This window comes from Saimiri boliviensis, chromosome X (genome assembly GCF_048565385.1).
Source record: "Saimiri boliviensis isolate mSaiBol1 chromosome X, mSaiBol1.pri, whole genome shotgun sequence".
Taxonomy (NCBI): domain Eukaryota; kingdom Metazoa; phylum Chordata; class Mammalia; order Primates; family Cebidae; genus Saimiri; species Saimiri boliviensis.
In genome coordinates, this window is record NC_133470.1 from 87,720,443 (window position 1) to 87,737,557 (window position 17,115).

The 17,115-nt window shown below is 49.5% G+C and overlaps 1 protein-coding gene across 7 annotated transcripts in view; it reads right to left on the reverse strand.

The window, feature by feature from the left end:
- Positions 1–1,173: 1,173 nt before the first annotated feature.
- MAMLD1 (mastermind like domain containing 1) overlaps positions 1,174–17,115 on the reverse strand; it is a 137,605-nt gene continuing 121,663 nt past the window's right edge. For all 7 annotated transcript variants that reach the window (XM_074392008.1, XM_039464140.2, XM_074392011.1 and 4 more), the window contains 3 exons: positions 9,650–9,893; positions 3,185–3,269; positions 1,174–1,262 (listed from right to left, as the gene is read on the reverse strand). In XM_074392008.1, the coding sequence (XP_074248109.1) occupies positions 3,229–3,269; positions 9,650–9,893 (285 nt within the window). In that variant the 3' untranslated portion in view covers positions 1,174–1,262; positions 3,185–3,228. The remainder of the gene's footprint in view (positions 1,263–3,184; positions 3,270–9,649; positions 9,894–17,115) is intronic.

Consider the following 17,115-nt stretch of genomic DNA (forward strand, 5'->3'; position numbering starts at 1 on the left):
CGTCACAGGTAGAGAGGGATAAGCACAGGCTGACAACACCACTCAAACCGTAACGGGGGACAACTGCAGGTATGGATCGACACTACTCCTTAGAGAGATGTCAACATGGGGGTGTCTATGGGCATCTTGCTCAGCTTTAAAGTGCCCCAGCATCTTGGGTGACTCATCTAGCATTCTGGGCTGTGGCATCTGGGCAGCAGCATGCTGTTCCAAAATGTCATCAATCAGCCTCAAATTGCACACCCAGTCTTCATCTGTGCTCACACTGGAGCCTTTCAAGAGAGCATCAATGAAATCTACCTCATTGCAGTCAGGTGGCGAAATCAGATCATTTAGTGGGGGTTGGGGCTGGGACAAAAAGTCAGCAGGTGGCAGCTCAAGGGGAGTACCCGTTCTGTTGAACGGACCTGGGAACTGGCAGGCGGCAACAGCAGAAGCAGTGGCAGCGGTGGCAGCAGCAGCCACATAGCTTGGTGGCTCGATGCCCTGTATGGGGCTCAGGGGACTAAAGCTGGCCATACCCTGCTGGAGGAACTTGGTGGTGTTTGCTACAGGCACTGGGCCCCGCACGGGGCTCTGCCTGAGGCTCTGACTGCCCAGCAGGCTGAAGCTGGGGTTGTTGGCCCGAGCAGCACTCACCTTCTGGCCAGGCTTGCCTTCAGAGGCCATCTGATTGGGAGGCACCACTGCCTGCTGCGCTGGGAACGCTGGGGCTACCAGGGGCACTCTCACAGGTGCCTTGGCAAAGATGGAGTTGCTATCAAAATGCTGCTGAATGCTATTATCCTCTTGGCTCAGGGGTGGTTTCCCCGAAACTGCTGTGGTCACAGCTGCTGCCGCTGTGACCCATACGCAGTTGTTGAATGCAGTGGGCATTCTTGGCACACTAGGCTGTCTGAGCTGGTGGGGACTCAAGGACTGGGTGCCCAGGGGGTTGGGACAGAACCCAGGCAGGGGCACTTCTGGTGGGATGGCCTTGGGACTCTGCGTACGCTGGCAGACAGAGCCAAGACTGCCTAGGGGAGTCTGGCCCGAGTGTGAGGGCATGGGAAACTGGGGGCTAGAGGCAAAAATTCCTTGCTGCTTCCCCGGATTTGGTGAGATCACTCCCATGCCCTCGCAGCTCTGGTGCCTGGTAAGTGGGATAATTTCTGGACTCAGATTGTTCTGAAGGAGCCTAGTTCTGGGTGGCATCATGTGCTGGCTAGATGGGGGGCTTGCCTTGGTCCAGCTACACTTGGAGGTGACTTGTTCTTGGACGGCTACATACAAAAAGAGAGAAGTGGGGATCAGTTCCAAAGGCATCCTCGGCTTGGGCTGCGGCCACTGGAGGGGAGCTCCTGGCCCAGCACTGACTTCTTCTCACCTCCCGCCCTTGCCTCTCTACCAAGCCCCCACTCCCCAATTCCTCACAACTCCCCTCATTGCTCTGCCCTCAGCCTGGACTGCAGTTCTTCTGGGAAGCCGCCCAACTCCCTAGGTCTGTGCTCGCCAAGAGCAGATGACATTGGGCTGAAATGCCAGCTGATTTGTCTCTTCAAGAAAAGTGGAAGCTCCCGGAGGCCACGGCCCATGTCTGCTTTTACACTCAGTGCTCTGTATCCAGGGCCTGGCACTGCCTAGTCTTTGACAGATGGTACATATTTTGTAGAAGGAAGGAAGGGGCCAGGTGGGGTGGGCTGGTGGTGGAAGCCTCTTAGCTTCTCTACCTGATAGATGTGACGTGGGACAGCAAGTGAGTGTGGTAAGAGTGAGTGCAGCTGGTGCTTTGTTCCCCTCTGTTCTCCCCATAGCCTAGGTGGCCTCTGAGCCCAGGTCTGGGGCTGAGATTACATTTGTTCAACTGAGGCATAATGGGGTTCCTTTCTGAAGACTGAAATCTAGGAGTTGACATTCTGGACTCCCTGAGTTCTGAAGAGCCTGGGGATGGAGAGACGCCAAGCAGAAGATGGATGGTCGAGTCCTAGGTGCCTAAGGTGGGGAATGCATCTCCCCTCATTGTCATGAGAATCTACCCTAGCTGATATCTACTGTGGCCAATATCTACAGGCACTTTTTTGGAGTGGACACTGAGGCATGTAGCAATCACATGGTTTACCTAAGATCAGGTAGGGGAGACAGTGCAGTCAGGGCACGAGCCCAGTGTGTCTGACCCACAGAAGAGTCCATGCTCATATCTACACCAATGATTCTCTTTTAACTTTTATTATCATGGCATGTGTATGTTTTTCAACTGGGTTACAATCTAGCCTTATAAGGTTAACCTCCTGGAGGCCACCAGCCTTCCTGAAACTTGTCTGTGCTGTCCCTGCAACTGGAGTGTGCCCGATGTGGCACTCCAGCCTGCCCAAGTGGGACACACACCACTGGTATCAGGCCCAAAGAGATCTTCCATGAGACTGGAAGAACAATGGTGTAGAGATGTCACGGGCTACAATAAAGATGCTGACCACCTGTCTGGGGCAAGCAGCCTCTCCTGACCCTCAGACAAATTCTGAGTGTTCCCAAGACTACCCTTGGTTTAGTCCCATCTGGTCCCACTGGTGCGTAAGGGTTGCTGAATTCCTGACTCCCTGGGTAGCCTGCAAGCTCCATGAAGGAGGAACTATGTCAGGCTTTTTGCTAACTGCTGTATCCCAGGCCAATAAATGTTGATCACATTTATAGCTGCCATAGTAGGGTGTGGACCCCTGCTATCTACCTGGGAGCCCCTGACACAAATTTTCTGAAGCAGAGCCTCCCCAACCCCTTTTCCATTCCCTATATGTGACAGGTGACCCAGGAACCCATTAGAAATGGAAGTTGACTGTAGCAGCGTGTGAATGTGTGTGTGGGAAGAAGGGCAGGATCAGAACCCTGGGGGTGTGGCAGCCCCCAAGTGATTCTAATCCAGATCCTAAGGGGAGTGTCCCTGTCCCATTGAAATAGCTGCTTTAAAGGACCTGACTCAGGGAAATAAGTCTCTTGAATTAAATGGTGATTTTGGAGTCATTTAGACCAGGCCTTCAATTGGGATCCTGCTCTTAGAGTTGGATGAACTATTTAATTGATTTTCAGATCTCCTCTCTCTCAATGCTTTCAGAAACACACACAGTAAGTGCTTACTCTGAAATGAATTCTCACCCCACTTCCACATATGCGCCCTTTGCCCACCCCTTTGGGAACACTGGCCTTAACTGCTTACCTTGAAATTGACTCATCTGTTGTGACATATATGCATTCTGCCGTTCAGGGGTCATTGCCATAAGACCTGATCTCTGTTTCTCTTGCTAAACAGAAGATGAAAAAGACAAATTAGATTACAGTTACCAATAAATAATTAGCCTTAGGATCGCTGCATGGGGACCTAGGACTTGGCTTTGGTGTAGCAGAAAGCATGAGTGAACACACCAACACACACTTGCATGCATGCCCCACCCTCTTGAGCAAAATTCCACAGGTATAAATAAAGTAAGATTCTGCACCTGGGTTAAAAACACCAATTGCAACAGCATAGAATGGGGCAGGAGAGACAGAGCTTAATAGCAAGAGCACACAGAAAAAAAATTTAGGCATTTTGGATATCCATCTGCTCAGGATGGGTCAGCAGTGAGATGAGGTCACCAAAAGAACAAATGTAACATTAGGCTGCATTAATAGAAGCAGAGTATGTAGAAGGAGGGAGGTGACAGTCCTATGCTAACTCTGCCTTGGTCAGACCATACCCACAGGAGTCTGGGCATACCAGTCTCATGGAGACCCAGACAGACTGGCTGCATTCGCAGGACAGTGAGCAATGAGAGTGGGGACTGGACTTCAAACTGCCCAGACAAAGAACGGCTGAGCAAGCCGAGGATGCTATGTCTGGGACACAGCATACTGTAGGCTACATAGCGGTGGATGCCCAGCCTCTGCAGGGCTGTCACAGGGAAAAGAACGGAGGCTTGCTCCCAGTGGTCCTGGCATGAGCAGCCGGATTATCACATGGTCAGGACACAGTCTCCAACACTTACTGCCAGCCTCCCGCCCTTCTCCTGACTAGCTGCAGCCTGGGCAATTGGGAGGAGCTTCCTGTCTCCATCTGAAAGCTGGCTGGGTGGGCAGGGGGAGGAGGGGGCCAAGCTTCAAGGCTGCCGTTTCAGCACTCAATCTGGGATCGGCTCAAGGAGCAGAGGGGAAGAACATAGCCAGGAAGGAATCAGGCCCCCAGGCCCAGAGAAGGCCTGACTCACTCTGAGACCCTTGGCCAATTGGTGTCAGGTTGTAACTCAGACCCAGGTCTGACTCCCAGTCCAGTGCTTGAAGCCTCACCCCACACCGTGAGGGGAGCCCAGCCATCTCTACTCAACTGCTGCCATCTCTGTCCCCTTCTCAACCACCAAGGTAGCTCTGTCTGGGAGCACACGCTCCAAGTCCACTTTCTGGTCTGCGTCCCCCCAGATGCCAGAGGACTTGACTCTACAACATGGGCTGTCCATGCGGTGTCTGCTTTTCCAGCAAAGGGCTTCTGGGTACCCTTCTCTGCACTCAGTGGGGCAGCGGGAGTGGGGCGGGGTAGAGACCCAGTGCTTGGGACTGTGCCCGGCTCTCAGTCCTGGCAGCAGTTCCTGGCCTTGGTTCCTGCCAAGGCACAGAGGACAAACACATGGCACCGGGAAGACTGCACCAGAAGCGATTCCACCAGACTGGGGTTTGCTTTTCCATCCCGCCCTTAGCCTGCTTCCTGTCCTGGTCCCTGCCTCCCCCTCCACTGGAGCTGCCATGTAGGCCATGAGGGGTGTTTCTCTGCTGTCTTATGGAGCTGCCCTCTCCCTGCTGAAGCATTGGCAAGGTGGCAGGGGGTGGGGTTGGGGTGGGATCTGCTTTTTCCAGCTTTCATTATACTGAGTGTGTCTCACCCATTATTTTATGTCATCTAGCAACACCCCATGTGGACATTGAGGAGCACGGGGGTCACATGACCACTGGCCAAGGCCACACCGTTGGATCTGCCTTGTGACAGCCAGGGTTGGTGACCGTTTTTAAAGGCAGTCCTTTCGCTTTGGCTTTTCTCCTTGCACCAGCCCCAGGACATCAGGGCAGAAGATCTACAGTCCCCAGCGTACAGCTGTGACAGCAGAGGCTTAGAGAGGTTAAATGACTTGCCCAAGGTAACACGGCTAAGATGTGCAGTGTCTCCTAACTGCAGGCCACGTGCTTCTGCTGCTTCTGGGGACACATTCCTGCCTGGCTGGCTAGGTCTAAACGGTCCCTAACTCCATCCCCACTGGTTGTTGCATTAGTTCCATCAAATAACACAATTGTACAGAGGTAGGGGTTGGGGGGCAGGGGCAGATGGAGGCTGGAGAGTGTGATCAAGGAAACAGCAGGGGAAGTGCGGTAAAGTCCAAATGGACGGACCGAAAGAGAAAGCCAAGCCCAGGGGCATGCCAGACCACCGCGGCAGGGCAGGCTTCAGCGGGTGCTGGGGCGTCTCCATTCCAGGAAGCACACATTCCAGAGGACCCCGGAGTCTAATGGAGAAGCTGGCCAGCATGTCACTCCAGAAACTGCCAAGGCCGCACAAGGCTGCTGACTCCCAGCCTAGGTACCGGTGGCCTGCTCTGCAGGACCTTCAAGTCTGAGGTGCCACCAGCAAGTGAGGGCCCTCCACGGGCTCTTCACCTTACGGTGGTACCCTGGGGCACCGCCAGTCCTCTGCTCCTACCCTGGTTCTGTTGTCCCAGGCAGAAGGAGCCAGAGCGTTCTCTCCAGGCCTCCCGAGGAGGCTGCTTCCTTTGTTTTGCAGATGGAGGCTCCCATCCTTTGTTCTGAATCAATGTGCTCCAAAGATAAGCCCCAAGAAAACAGTTGTTGCCTTTTGACACTGACAATTAGAATCGTTGGAAAATGGAGCAAACAGGAAATGACAAATGGTTTCAGTGACCAGGAGGAAACCAGCCTGAAAGTTGCTGCTTAGTGACTGAGCCACTCGCTTTCTGCTCTCTTATGAAGGACGGCCCCGGCCGTGTGGCCTTTTACAAAAAAGTTATGAAGGGGGCCATCACATTTTCTATAGGGCTGCAGTTGTTGTGGCACTAGGTCCTACTGTGCTACGTGACACCGACAGGCAGCACTGAGTTCTGTGCCAGCCCAGGTGTGCTTTTCTCATGGTGACCCCCAGAGAACTAAGACCTGGCTCTTCCTCTGACACACCCCCTCCCAGACCCCACCCTCAGACAAGGGACCACATTCAAAGACAGTCTCAGCCAAGGTGGCAACGTCAGAAGTCCCGAGGCTGCCTTTCTGGAACCTTCAGGCTGATGCCAGGAAGCCTTAAAGCCCCTACCTGTCTCTGGGAGTTGTGTGCTGGGTAGGAGACAGGGAAAAAGCCCAAAGCCCACTGCTGCCCACTGGCACAACCGAGCCTGTGCCGGGTGCTGCACCAGCATCTCTCACCAGCCACCACATACTACTGTCCCCTGCTTACCCGGGCACAATCACCTGGGTGCTACTTACTCACCGCTACACGGGAAGAATGATCTCGTTACCAACTTGACTACTTAAGTGGGCAAAAGGAGAAAGGCAGAGGGCAAGTGATCGGGAGACTGACAGATGCTCACAAAACATTCCTGGATTTCTGCCGAATTCGGGCTGAAGCTCCTTGCCCCAGAATCCTGAGCATCCTGGACAAGAGTTCAAACGACATAGCTTCTAGGGGATGGCAGTGGATGGATCCAAAGTCTTGCTTTATAAAGGAGGTGGAGGAAGGGAGGAAGGGAGGGAGGGAGTGGGAGAGGGAGGGAGAAGAAAGAAAGAAGAGGAAGAGGAGGAGAAGGAAAGGGAGGGGAGGGGAGAGGAAGAGAGAGAAGAGGGAGGACAGAAGAGGGGCAGGAGGGGAGGGGAGAGGAAGAGAGAGAAGAGGGAGGACAGAAGAGGTGCAGGAGGGGAGAGATTATCTACCCTCCATGCTGGGTAACTCCTGTTTCCTTTCCCGTGAGTGCCCCCACATAGAGCCAGCCTGCCATACAGCAGAAGGTGCTCAGCTATCTGTCCCAAAGGTTGAGCACTAGTGTGGGTTTGTTAATTACTCCACAAAGAAAAGCACCTTCTTTGGTACTTTTTGGAAGCCAGAATTAGAAACAACTCATTCACCCTTCTGACTTCCTTTGGAATGACAGGAAGATAGTATACTGCATGGGGCCACCAAACATTCAAGGTCTGAGCTCTGGGGACCCCCACGCCCATATGGGTGGAACCCTCTGAGACCGTGGGCACTGACTGCCCATGGCCCATTGATAGTGACAATGTAGACACTGCTGCCGGAAGCCTAGTTGGAGGATGAATGGATGGTCTTAGGAAAAAATTCCCTTCAGTCATCCTTCAGAAACTACAGGGGCTTCCTAAATTCAATGACGGGCAAGTTTTGATTGTTTCCTAAGCTCCTCCTAACTCTCAGAGCCTGTGACTCAGTTTCTCAGAATGCCTGCAGAGAGGCAGGACCATCGGGAGTAATAAGCACGAATTGGGACGTTTCTCCCAGTGGACTGTTAACGCCAAGATCTGGGCTGGAACCCACTGAACACCCACCCTTTTGCATTGCCTTGGCTCAATGCCTTTCCCTGCCCAGAATGCAACCAGAGGGATACAGGCCCCAGTAACTCTGGTGCCCCTGAACCTACCTCCCCGAGACTCTGATGGGAAGGTATTGCTTACATGACAGTCCAGCATATTCCTCTGTCACTCAGCTGACCAACATTGATCATGGGTCAGGCTCTATGCCAGGCATGGGGATAACACCATGTGTCTACTCTTATGGACACAAGTAAACCAATCAAAGCAGATCATGTTCTAATGACCACCCAGTAGGGTGAAGGGATGAAGGGTGAGCAGGTGCTGGCAGAAACCTCAGGTCAAGACATGGGACCCCAACAGGGAACTGGAACCTGCCACACCATTTTCTATGTTAGGGGTCTTTCCTTGTCCCTTCTGGAGACCTCACCCATGGTAATAGTGCTGCCCTTAGGTTTGAACTGGTCTGAAGCTGTCACTGGGGGTTAGGGGCTTCACAAAATAAATGCCATTGAAAGCAAATGGCAGAGATCTGCATAAGAAATGCTTTTTACCCTCTGTTTTCTGTCTTTTCACATGATCTGTGATTGCTGTAAACTCTATTCTGACTTCTCCTCAGTCTTGGCGGGTCTGGGAAGAACTTGGTTTAGATGCAAGGAGTGATCCTGGGCAAAGGAAACAAATGTCCTTCCAGCTTGACCTTCTTCTTCCCCTGTGGTGCCTGCATCCTCTGTCCTGCACTGACTCACAGGCTGGGCTGACAAGGTGGCTGTGCTGAGGGAGGATTTAGTGAATGCCAGGCCTGACCCTCAGAGTTTCTCAGGTGGGGCCAATTTCCACGTTTCTTAGAGAAGATATTGGACCACAAGTCTGCTCTGCCCCTTCACTGCTGGGTGAAAGACGCTGGCTTGAGAAGATAGAGAATAGGTGAAGGATGAGAATTCTCAAGGCAAGCTAGCCGAGGTCCTCTCATTTGTGGCTTCTAAGGACAGGGAAAGGCAGAGTAGACCAGGGTGGAAACAGCGACATCCTGAGGGGATGATGTCTGTTGTGCTAAATTCTGTTTCCCTGGCAGCTTTGTGCTGGATACGATTTCTTTGGTTTCAGCTGAAGAGTGAACAGCTGAGGAGCTCTGTGACTCTGAGAGAGGGAGAGAAATCAATAGTCCTTGAACGGAAAGCACGGCTTGTTCTTCCAGGCCAGGGCAGGCAGGATAAAGAGAACAAGGCTGTAAATACCAAAGCTGAATTTCCATTCAAGGCCAGAATCCTGGGAGGCCCTTTCAGCTTAATGACCATCTTCTGATCACTATCACTTAGAAAATGTTCATGTCTCCAGTTTTCTTTGCAGATAGGGCAGACATTCTGTGCACATCGATATTTTATGCACCAGATGGAATTCTCTGCAAAGGCCCCCTCTGGCTGGTGTCCATTCACTTGCTCTCATGACCACTAATTCGACTCTGGGGGCAAGTCAAGCCATTCTTTCTAGACTCTAGAATCTAGAGGATGATCCCAACTCACAGCCCTCTTGGACAAGCTTGGTTTGGATTCCTTCCGCCTGTACTCCCCAGACTGCCAGTCCTCCAGCAGGGCCATCCAACTTCCTGCTTCTAGAGTGTGGGAGTCCTAGGCGGGGTGTGGAATCCACAGCAGACGGCTGGCAGGATAGGCAGTTCCCAAGCACCCACTAGGTGCCAAGGAGGCAGGTATCAAGTGCAGGGCTTCGGAGGTGCAGAAGTACAGCCCCCGTCCCCCTCAGGTTCCTGGTCTGGCCGCAGGGAGGTATGGAAACAGGGTACTGGAAGGCGTACAGCAGAGGGAGAGAGCCACTGCACCCTGGACAATCTCCCAGTCATTTCCCTGGAGATGGGGCTGAGGCACCAGGAGCGCTCTGCTTGCTCAGGTTGTCCCTTTGCCAAAGAATGCCGGGGAGAAAGTAGAGAACAAGCAGGCCCAGGAAGCACTAGAAATCCCTCGTGGGTGGACAGAGCTTTACCTTTGGAGCTGTCACCTCCTGTGTTCCTCCCAACAACCCTGTGAGGCAGGCGGCAGGCTGAGCAGGGGACTGTGCCCCGTTGACAGATGAGGAAAGCGAGGCTCAGGGGGAAGTGACTTACCTGCAGCGTCGCAGCTAGGCAGTAGTGGAGCGGGCACCTGCCTCCAGGCCTTCGGATCCCAGCCGCCCCAGGGCGCTGCCTCTGAGGTGCTGTACGAGGAGGTGACTCGGGCCAGCTCATGAGCAAACGAGCTGCCGGGCAGGAAGGACTCACTCCCCAGGGCCTGGCAGGATGGGGGCTGTCGCCCGAGGCTGACCTTGGGGGGCCTGGCTTCCCCAAGCTTGCAGGCTTTGTCTACATGAGTCTACAACAACCGATTGAACAACCCATCAGCTGCTTGGCCACAAAACGGTTCCGACTGATCTTGTCAACTGCCCTGACTGCCTAGCTGAGTGGTTTGGGTGTTGTGCTTATACCTACCAACTGGTTTGGTGAAACAGAACCAAATAGCTTTGTAATCTTAGCTTGTCTTGGGTCACAGACTCCTTTGAGAACCAGTTACAAGCTATGGTTTCTCTCCACAGAAAAAGCACTTGTGGTGTCTCTCTCTTTCCAGCCCATCAACATTTTACATGTAATTTTCGGGGTTTTTCTGGACCACTTAATACCCATCCGTGGATCTCATGTGAAGACTCCCCTGACTTGCACAATCACTGTCTTCTTGAAAATGGGAATAAAGCTAAGTCAGACAGCTGGTTCATCAGCAATGACTTTGACTAAGCCTGATCCCACCCACCTCACCCCACTGACCACCCCCACTCAACAGAGCACACGACTCTAAACTGGTTTGTAGGTATGTGTGTATAAACACGCTGAGGAATCTGCAAAACCAAATGGTGAGTGCAAAACCAAACAGTCACGAGTACATCTCACAACAACATATGCTGAGCTGCAGCCCCACTAGGACCCCAGGGTTTTAGGACTTGTGTGTGTGTGGAGCGTCCCCTTTCTATCATGCTTTAGAAGGCAGGGATTTCACCAGAATTGAACATATTGAACACATGACCCATTTTTTTTAGCCAAAAGCAATTAAAATAACCTCACACTTGATATCCATGTCAACAAAAGCTGCAAAACGCAAATGGGCAGCTGCTAATAGCTCTGGCACCCTGACGAGCACACCAAGCGCTTAGCAACAGTGCTGTCCAAAGGACCACGTGGAAGCCTGCCTTGATGAGAAGCAGCACCTCTCCTCTGCTGCTTTCATACCTGAGCTTTGAGTGATCATCTATGTCCACTAGCAAACATCCCAGTGGAGAAAACACTCATACCCGAAATCTAAGCTAAATAGTTGGAATCCCTTCAATTTATTGCAATAAACACCTAGTAAGCACCTATTGTGGGCAAGTCTTTGCAATGGATAATAGTTCAGTAGATAGTTTGATGTATTATTTGAAATAACAATAAAAATTGCCACCGGTGAATTTATTGAGCATTTGCTGTGCTTTAGGCACTAACCCAGGTTCTTTAAATATTTGGTCTCATTCACTGTATAAACAGCCATCTAAGAGAAAGGGACTATGATTTTACAAATGAGGCCACTGAGGCCCAGAGAGGTTAACTAAGTTGCCCAAAATCATACAGCCCATTAGCAGCAGAGCAGGATGCAAACCCAGTCTTGCCTTGTTCCCAAGTCCACATGTCATTTGCATTGGTATGGATGTGTGCATGTGTTTAGTCATTAGCAAGTTACATGACAAGCAAGTTTTGCAATGTAGAAACTTAAAATGGGCCATTAAGAAAAGTACAGGCAAGGTTTTCCAAGGGGAGGTGTGGCTCTCCGGACAAATTTTTAAGAACAAATTATAAATACTTAAAAATGGGAATAAAAAAACAACCTAACTACCTGAACAGTTTTAGGGATGACTCTTGCCCACCCTCTAAAACCCTAACAAAAACAACAAAGGCAAGAAAACCCATGAAATCTTAGCAAGCAAATTCTATGTACTTGTAACAAGGATTTCTTTACCATTCTAATGGGATTTATATCAACCAGAGAGGGCTCAGTGCCCCTCTCGCGGGCTGGTTAGTGAGTACAGAGCTGAGCTCACCGGCCATCCATAGCTTCATGTTGTCAAGTTCCAGTGTGTCCTTGGATCAAGCTATCTGGGACATGAGCAGAGACGTTGCATTCTACAATGGACAATTCTTTCTGCCTGCATACCTAGCTCCCTGATAACTGTAAACACTATTTCATAACCACATTGGAGTTTTCAAGACCTCAATATGCAAATATTACTCAGGTTCTGATTACTCATCTGCTCCATGACAATACACTTTAAAAGCAATGAATGGGGCTTATTTGTAGAGAACTGAAGCGTTTTAAGCTTTTGCTCAGGAATCCCTGGTAGCTTCATGTGACTTGCAGAATATTAGTGATGGGTCAAGAAACAGGACCCCCCATCAGCATTAACATACGCTTGCAGTGCCTCAGTAGTCCATCAGGCAGAAAAAACTGCAGATGGCACATGGAAATGACCAGCGGCGGAAGATACCCTGACAGCGTGGGCAGTTCTATTTCAGCAGCAATCAAGAGGGGGCCTGGAGCCACTCAATCAAGTGGAGCAGGATGAGCAAGCACTGTGCAGACCAAAGCAATCACCAGTTAAAACACAAAATAAATAAAAGAGATGAGATTCAGTCTCTTGACTGACTGAATGGGAGCTTTATAGCTGATGCTTGTGTCTTTTCTCCATTTTATTTAATTAGGAAAAGAAACTGCTTATCACACACTCTTAAGTGTGAGTTATGACCTCCAAAGAGAAGGTCGTTAGGAACATTTCAACTTCTAGAAGTTTCTAAACATAAGGCAAATCCATCTCTATCTTTGGGATCACTGCACATCTCAGAAATGCAAATAAATCAGTAATTGGTGAGCATAATTACTAGCTCGTGGACTGACAAATTGTACACTATTTCAAATCTCACAGAAGTAAGCCATGGGACAGATAGAATCTGATAGTGGCACCCCATTTCCTGGAGGTCACACCTACTCATCTTCCTGGACCTGGGGCTTCTCATGATTGTCAGAGAGCTTGCTGGAACCAGGTTAGCCCAGTTTCCCTTCCCCTGAAAAATCCTCCAATGGCTCTCACCAGACCAGAGACGCAAGTGGAAGCACATCCACCCTCTCAGAAGCCAGGTTTTGCGTTTCCTAATGTCACGTACCTCCAGTCATGCCAATCCCCCTGGAGCTCTCCAGACAGGCTACCATGTGTGTTTGGCCCTCTGTGCTTCTCCTCCTCGGTTTGCCAAGCCTGGTCTGCCCTTTCTCCATGACTGTACTCTGAGAATTCTGTGTGTCTTTCAAGATGTAGCTCCTCCACCCTGGAAATTGTGCCTCTCGTTTCAGGTCCAGCTCCTGTGACTGAATACCCTTGGCTGACTGATCATTCTTGCTGGGCCAAGTCTTAATCGTCTCTAAATCTCTCTGGTGCCCAGACAGTATCCAGCCTGGGCAAAGGGCTCAGCAAATACTTGCAAAATTCAATAAACTTTACTATGTTGTTAGCTTGGCATGATGTTCCAGGTACTTGGGAGATTATAATCTAGCGAACATTGGGCTAGTCTTCTTTTTGAGATGAACGTCAACGATAAACTGAGCCTTTACTCTCATTTTAGCACATCTACTCATCTCTTTTCAGTGCTGGTGGGTTTATAAAACCCATCAGTAGAACAGAGAGTGATCATAATCATATAGTGAAAATAACATCAGCTAACACATTTACTGAGCATGCTTTAGTGTGCTGGCACTGAACTGTGTGCACACATGAATTTGAGATGTTGTTCCTAGCTAATAAGATGAGGAAGTGGAGATGGGCTTATTCAGGTCACACAATGGCAAGATGGGGTACAGAAAGAAACCAAGCTAGAAATCAAGCAACCGCTGGGTTTGGAAATGCATGGGCTCCTTCTCTGCACATGGCAAGGAGCAGTCAGGTGCTTCTCCTTCTTTCATACTGAAATAACTGCATTGCTGGCTATTCTGTGACATTGCTATTCTGTAGCTCAAATTGCTCTGGTGCAAGGAGCTCAGATTATGACTAATCCCCACAAATATTAAGCTGCTTTGCAAGAAGTGGATGACTGCTCTGGCTTTATAATATTGACTAGATTGGATATTGGTTCAATCTTCACTCTGGTGATTCAGAAAAAGGCATATGCACATTTGCAAGGTTACAGTAGTGCACTGTAATTCCACTGGCTTCTGAGAGCTTGTAGGGTTCTTGACTTAATCATTCTGGAATTCAGGTAATGGATCCCCAACACCGTTTTTTCTTTTTCTGGTCTTTACTAACCAAGTAACAGAAGTGAGCGGAGTGAATCCAAGAAAGCGAACTAGAGACTAGATTAGTGTGCCAATGACTCTCAGAGTCCAAGGTCCTCTGTGACTGCACTGACTTCAGAAGCCAACTTCAGTTGTTCAAGTCACTCGTGAGGTTACTATACCCAAAAATCCAGATTCTTCCACAGCTCTGCCTTCACCTCTTTGGGCTATCTGGCTTCTGGCCAACATGGTGAAACCACATCTCTACTAAAAATGCAACAAATTAGCTGGGCGTGGTGGTATGTGCCTGTAGTCCCACCTATTTGGGAGTCTGAGGCACTAGAATCGCTTGAACCCAGGAGGCGGAGGTTGCAATGAGACAAGATCATGCCACTACACTTAGGTAGTGCCAATCCCACCCATTTGGTGGATCTGTTCTGTAAATCTGCATTTTGTAAAAGTTTTCTTGGAGCAGGGTACCCCCTAAGCTTGGAAGAGTTTAGGCTTTTCTGGGGTTTTCCCTCCACAAATGTATATAATTTAACTTTAACATTTCAAAATATAAGTGTTTAGGGCTGATTAAAATTGACTGGGTCCAAAATCAAGTTCACCTCATCACTTAAATTCTCAGATTTGACATTTAATCACAAAATTAAGTTCAACTGATAAATTGCTACTTTGACAAGGGGAAAAATAACCCAATAACAGAAAAAGGTAAAACCCATAATATATAAAGAAATGAAGGAATTACTATCCCCTGGGCAGTTACCTCACTGTGGCACATTCCTGTGGATATCCCATAGTACTTGGCATAGAGTGAATCAGCAGTACCCTTCCCACTTCTGACATTGAGGCTGTGGGACATTTTCATAGTGACCAAGGCTATGCCTGTTGTCAGCAATGCTGGGTTGTGAGGTTGGTGGGCAACTGGGCATCGTGCTACTTGGGGGAGCATCAGGGGCTGGGTAAAAGGGAAGGGCATCAAGGCTCTCCAGAGTCTAGCATTTCAGTAGCCAAAGAGGCCTGTGGCAATCGTTGTCCTGACAGTTTCTGGAAGGTTTGTATTTTCTCATCATGATGATAATGATAGTGATTATGACAATAGCTACTGTGTATTGAACATATACATTGTGCCAGGCACTGAGTGAAACACTGTAAATGTTAACTAAGTGTAACATTCAATACCCATGGCAAGCCTGAAAGATGGGTATTATTATGATCCCCACTTGATAGGTGGGGAAAATAAGGTTCAGAAAAGCAAAGTAACTTGCTCAAAGTCACACCATACGTAGCTGGCAGAGCAGGATGCTCAACCTGGGGTGGACTTAAGTGGAAATCCAGGCTCTTAAACACAAATACTACAAGTGATTCAATATGAAGCAATATTCAAGCATAACCCTCACCTCAACCCCCATCTCCCCTCCCAGCCTCAAATTCCCTCAGTACCTCCTTGATGGGTACAGTCAGCACTGCTGATAGGCTCTGGGGTTCCAAGGGAGCCATCCAACTAACCGTCATGTTAGGGCAACCGAGGAAGGGAGCGGCAGGATTTCCTTTGGAGACTTCCGGATTTACACAGCAGATTTAATGCATGCATCTAAATTCTCTCCCTCCCAGAGCCTCATTAAAACTACAGTAAGAGTTGATGTTTTGTTTCGTTTTTAAAGACAAAGTCCCACCAGGATAGGGAGAACAGGAGAAGAGATAACAGCATTATAATTTATGAAGGTAAAATGTAGATACACCAGGATTAACCGACTACACAGCACCAAGGAAGCAGAATCACAAGACAACAGAGGAGAAAACTGGAAAGGAACGTGGTCTATATGGCAGAATCTTCCGCCGGCTCAGAAACAGGAGCTCTAGATTATCTTTAACCTGGGAGGTAAAGTGGAATTGGGGGGACATGACCAGTGTAATGGGGTTGGGCTGAAAACTGGTTAAGGAGCAGGTAGATCTCTGAATCTCCTCTCCGACTCCGTGTCCCCAGGCATCTGCCTGTCCCTGGAAGAGGTATGGCTTGACCCTTGTCTGGTGAATTTCCTGCTCTACTTTCCTGGTCCTGCTGGCTAGATCAGCAGAGGCCACTCACTTCACCCCACAGGGATGTTCTGTGTTGCCCTACATCTGGGAACTGGAGGTACTGGAGGCACGCTGCAGTGAGCCTGAAAGTAAAACACAGAGGGCAGTCCAATCTCTTTGGCCATATTTCTTCTGCATATCCACTACCATGTGCACAGCTTTGCCAGTGTCCTGATGGTGGTGGGCTCTACACATTCCCAGGAAGCTGAAGGCAGATAATGACAGGGACAGGTCAGCTTCTCTTCTTCTGAAAGCCTTTATCTACTAATGGCCTGGGACTCTTTCCTTAAATGCCTAGATTGTGCTTGCCACTAAGGTGTTTTTGTTTTTTTGCTTTTTGGTTTTTTTTTTTTTAGATGGTGTTTTAGTCTGCTGCCCAGGCTGGAGTGCAGTGGCATGATCTTGGCTCACCACAACCTCTACCTCCTGGGTTCAAGGGTTGAACCTTGAACCCAGCTTCAGCCTCCTGAGTAGCTGGGATTACAGGTGCATGCCACTACACCCAGCTAATGTTGTATTTTTAGTAGAGATAAGATTTCACCATGTTGGCCAGGCTGGTCTCAAACTCCTGAGCTCGGGTGATCTGACCACCTTGGCCTCCCAAAGTGATGATTACAGGTGTGAACCACAACACCCGGCCAAGGCTTTGGTTTGTTTGTTTGTTTGTTTTGTTTTGTTTTGAGACAGGGTCTCACTCTGGTCACCCAGGCTGGAGTACAGTAACACAATCACAGCTCAATGAAACCTCTGCCTCCCAGGCAGGCTCAGGTGATCCTCCCACCTCAGCTTCCCAGGTAGCTTCGACTACCAGCATGCGCCACAAAGCCCAGCTAATTTTTTTGTATTTTTAGTAGAGACGGGGTTTTCGCATGTTGCCCAGGTTAGGCTCAAACTCTGGGCTCAAGCAATCTGCCTGCCTCAGCCTCCTGAAGTGCTGGTATTACAGGTGTGAGCCACCACACCTGGCCCTGCCACTAAGGTTTTGAAAATGAAGCAATTACAACTTTGAGTCTATTAATAAGCGATGGGGCTATATAGAAAAGCAGGAGAATAATTATCTTGGATCAGGAAGGTCACATGGGGATCTACTTGGGGATTGTCAACGTTCTATTTCTTGATCAGTGTTGACAGCAGGTTTTCATTTTTTTTTTTTTTTTTTTTTTTTTGAGACGGAGTT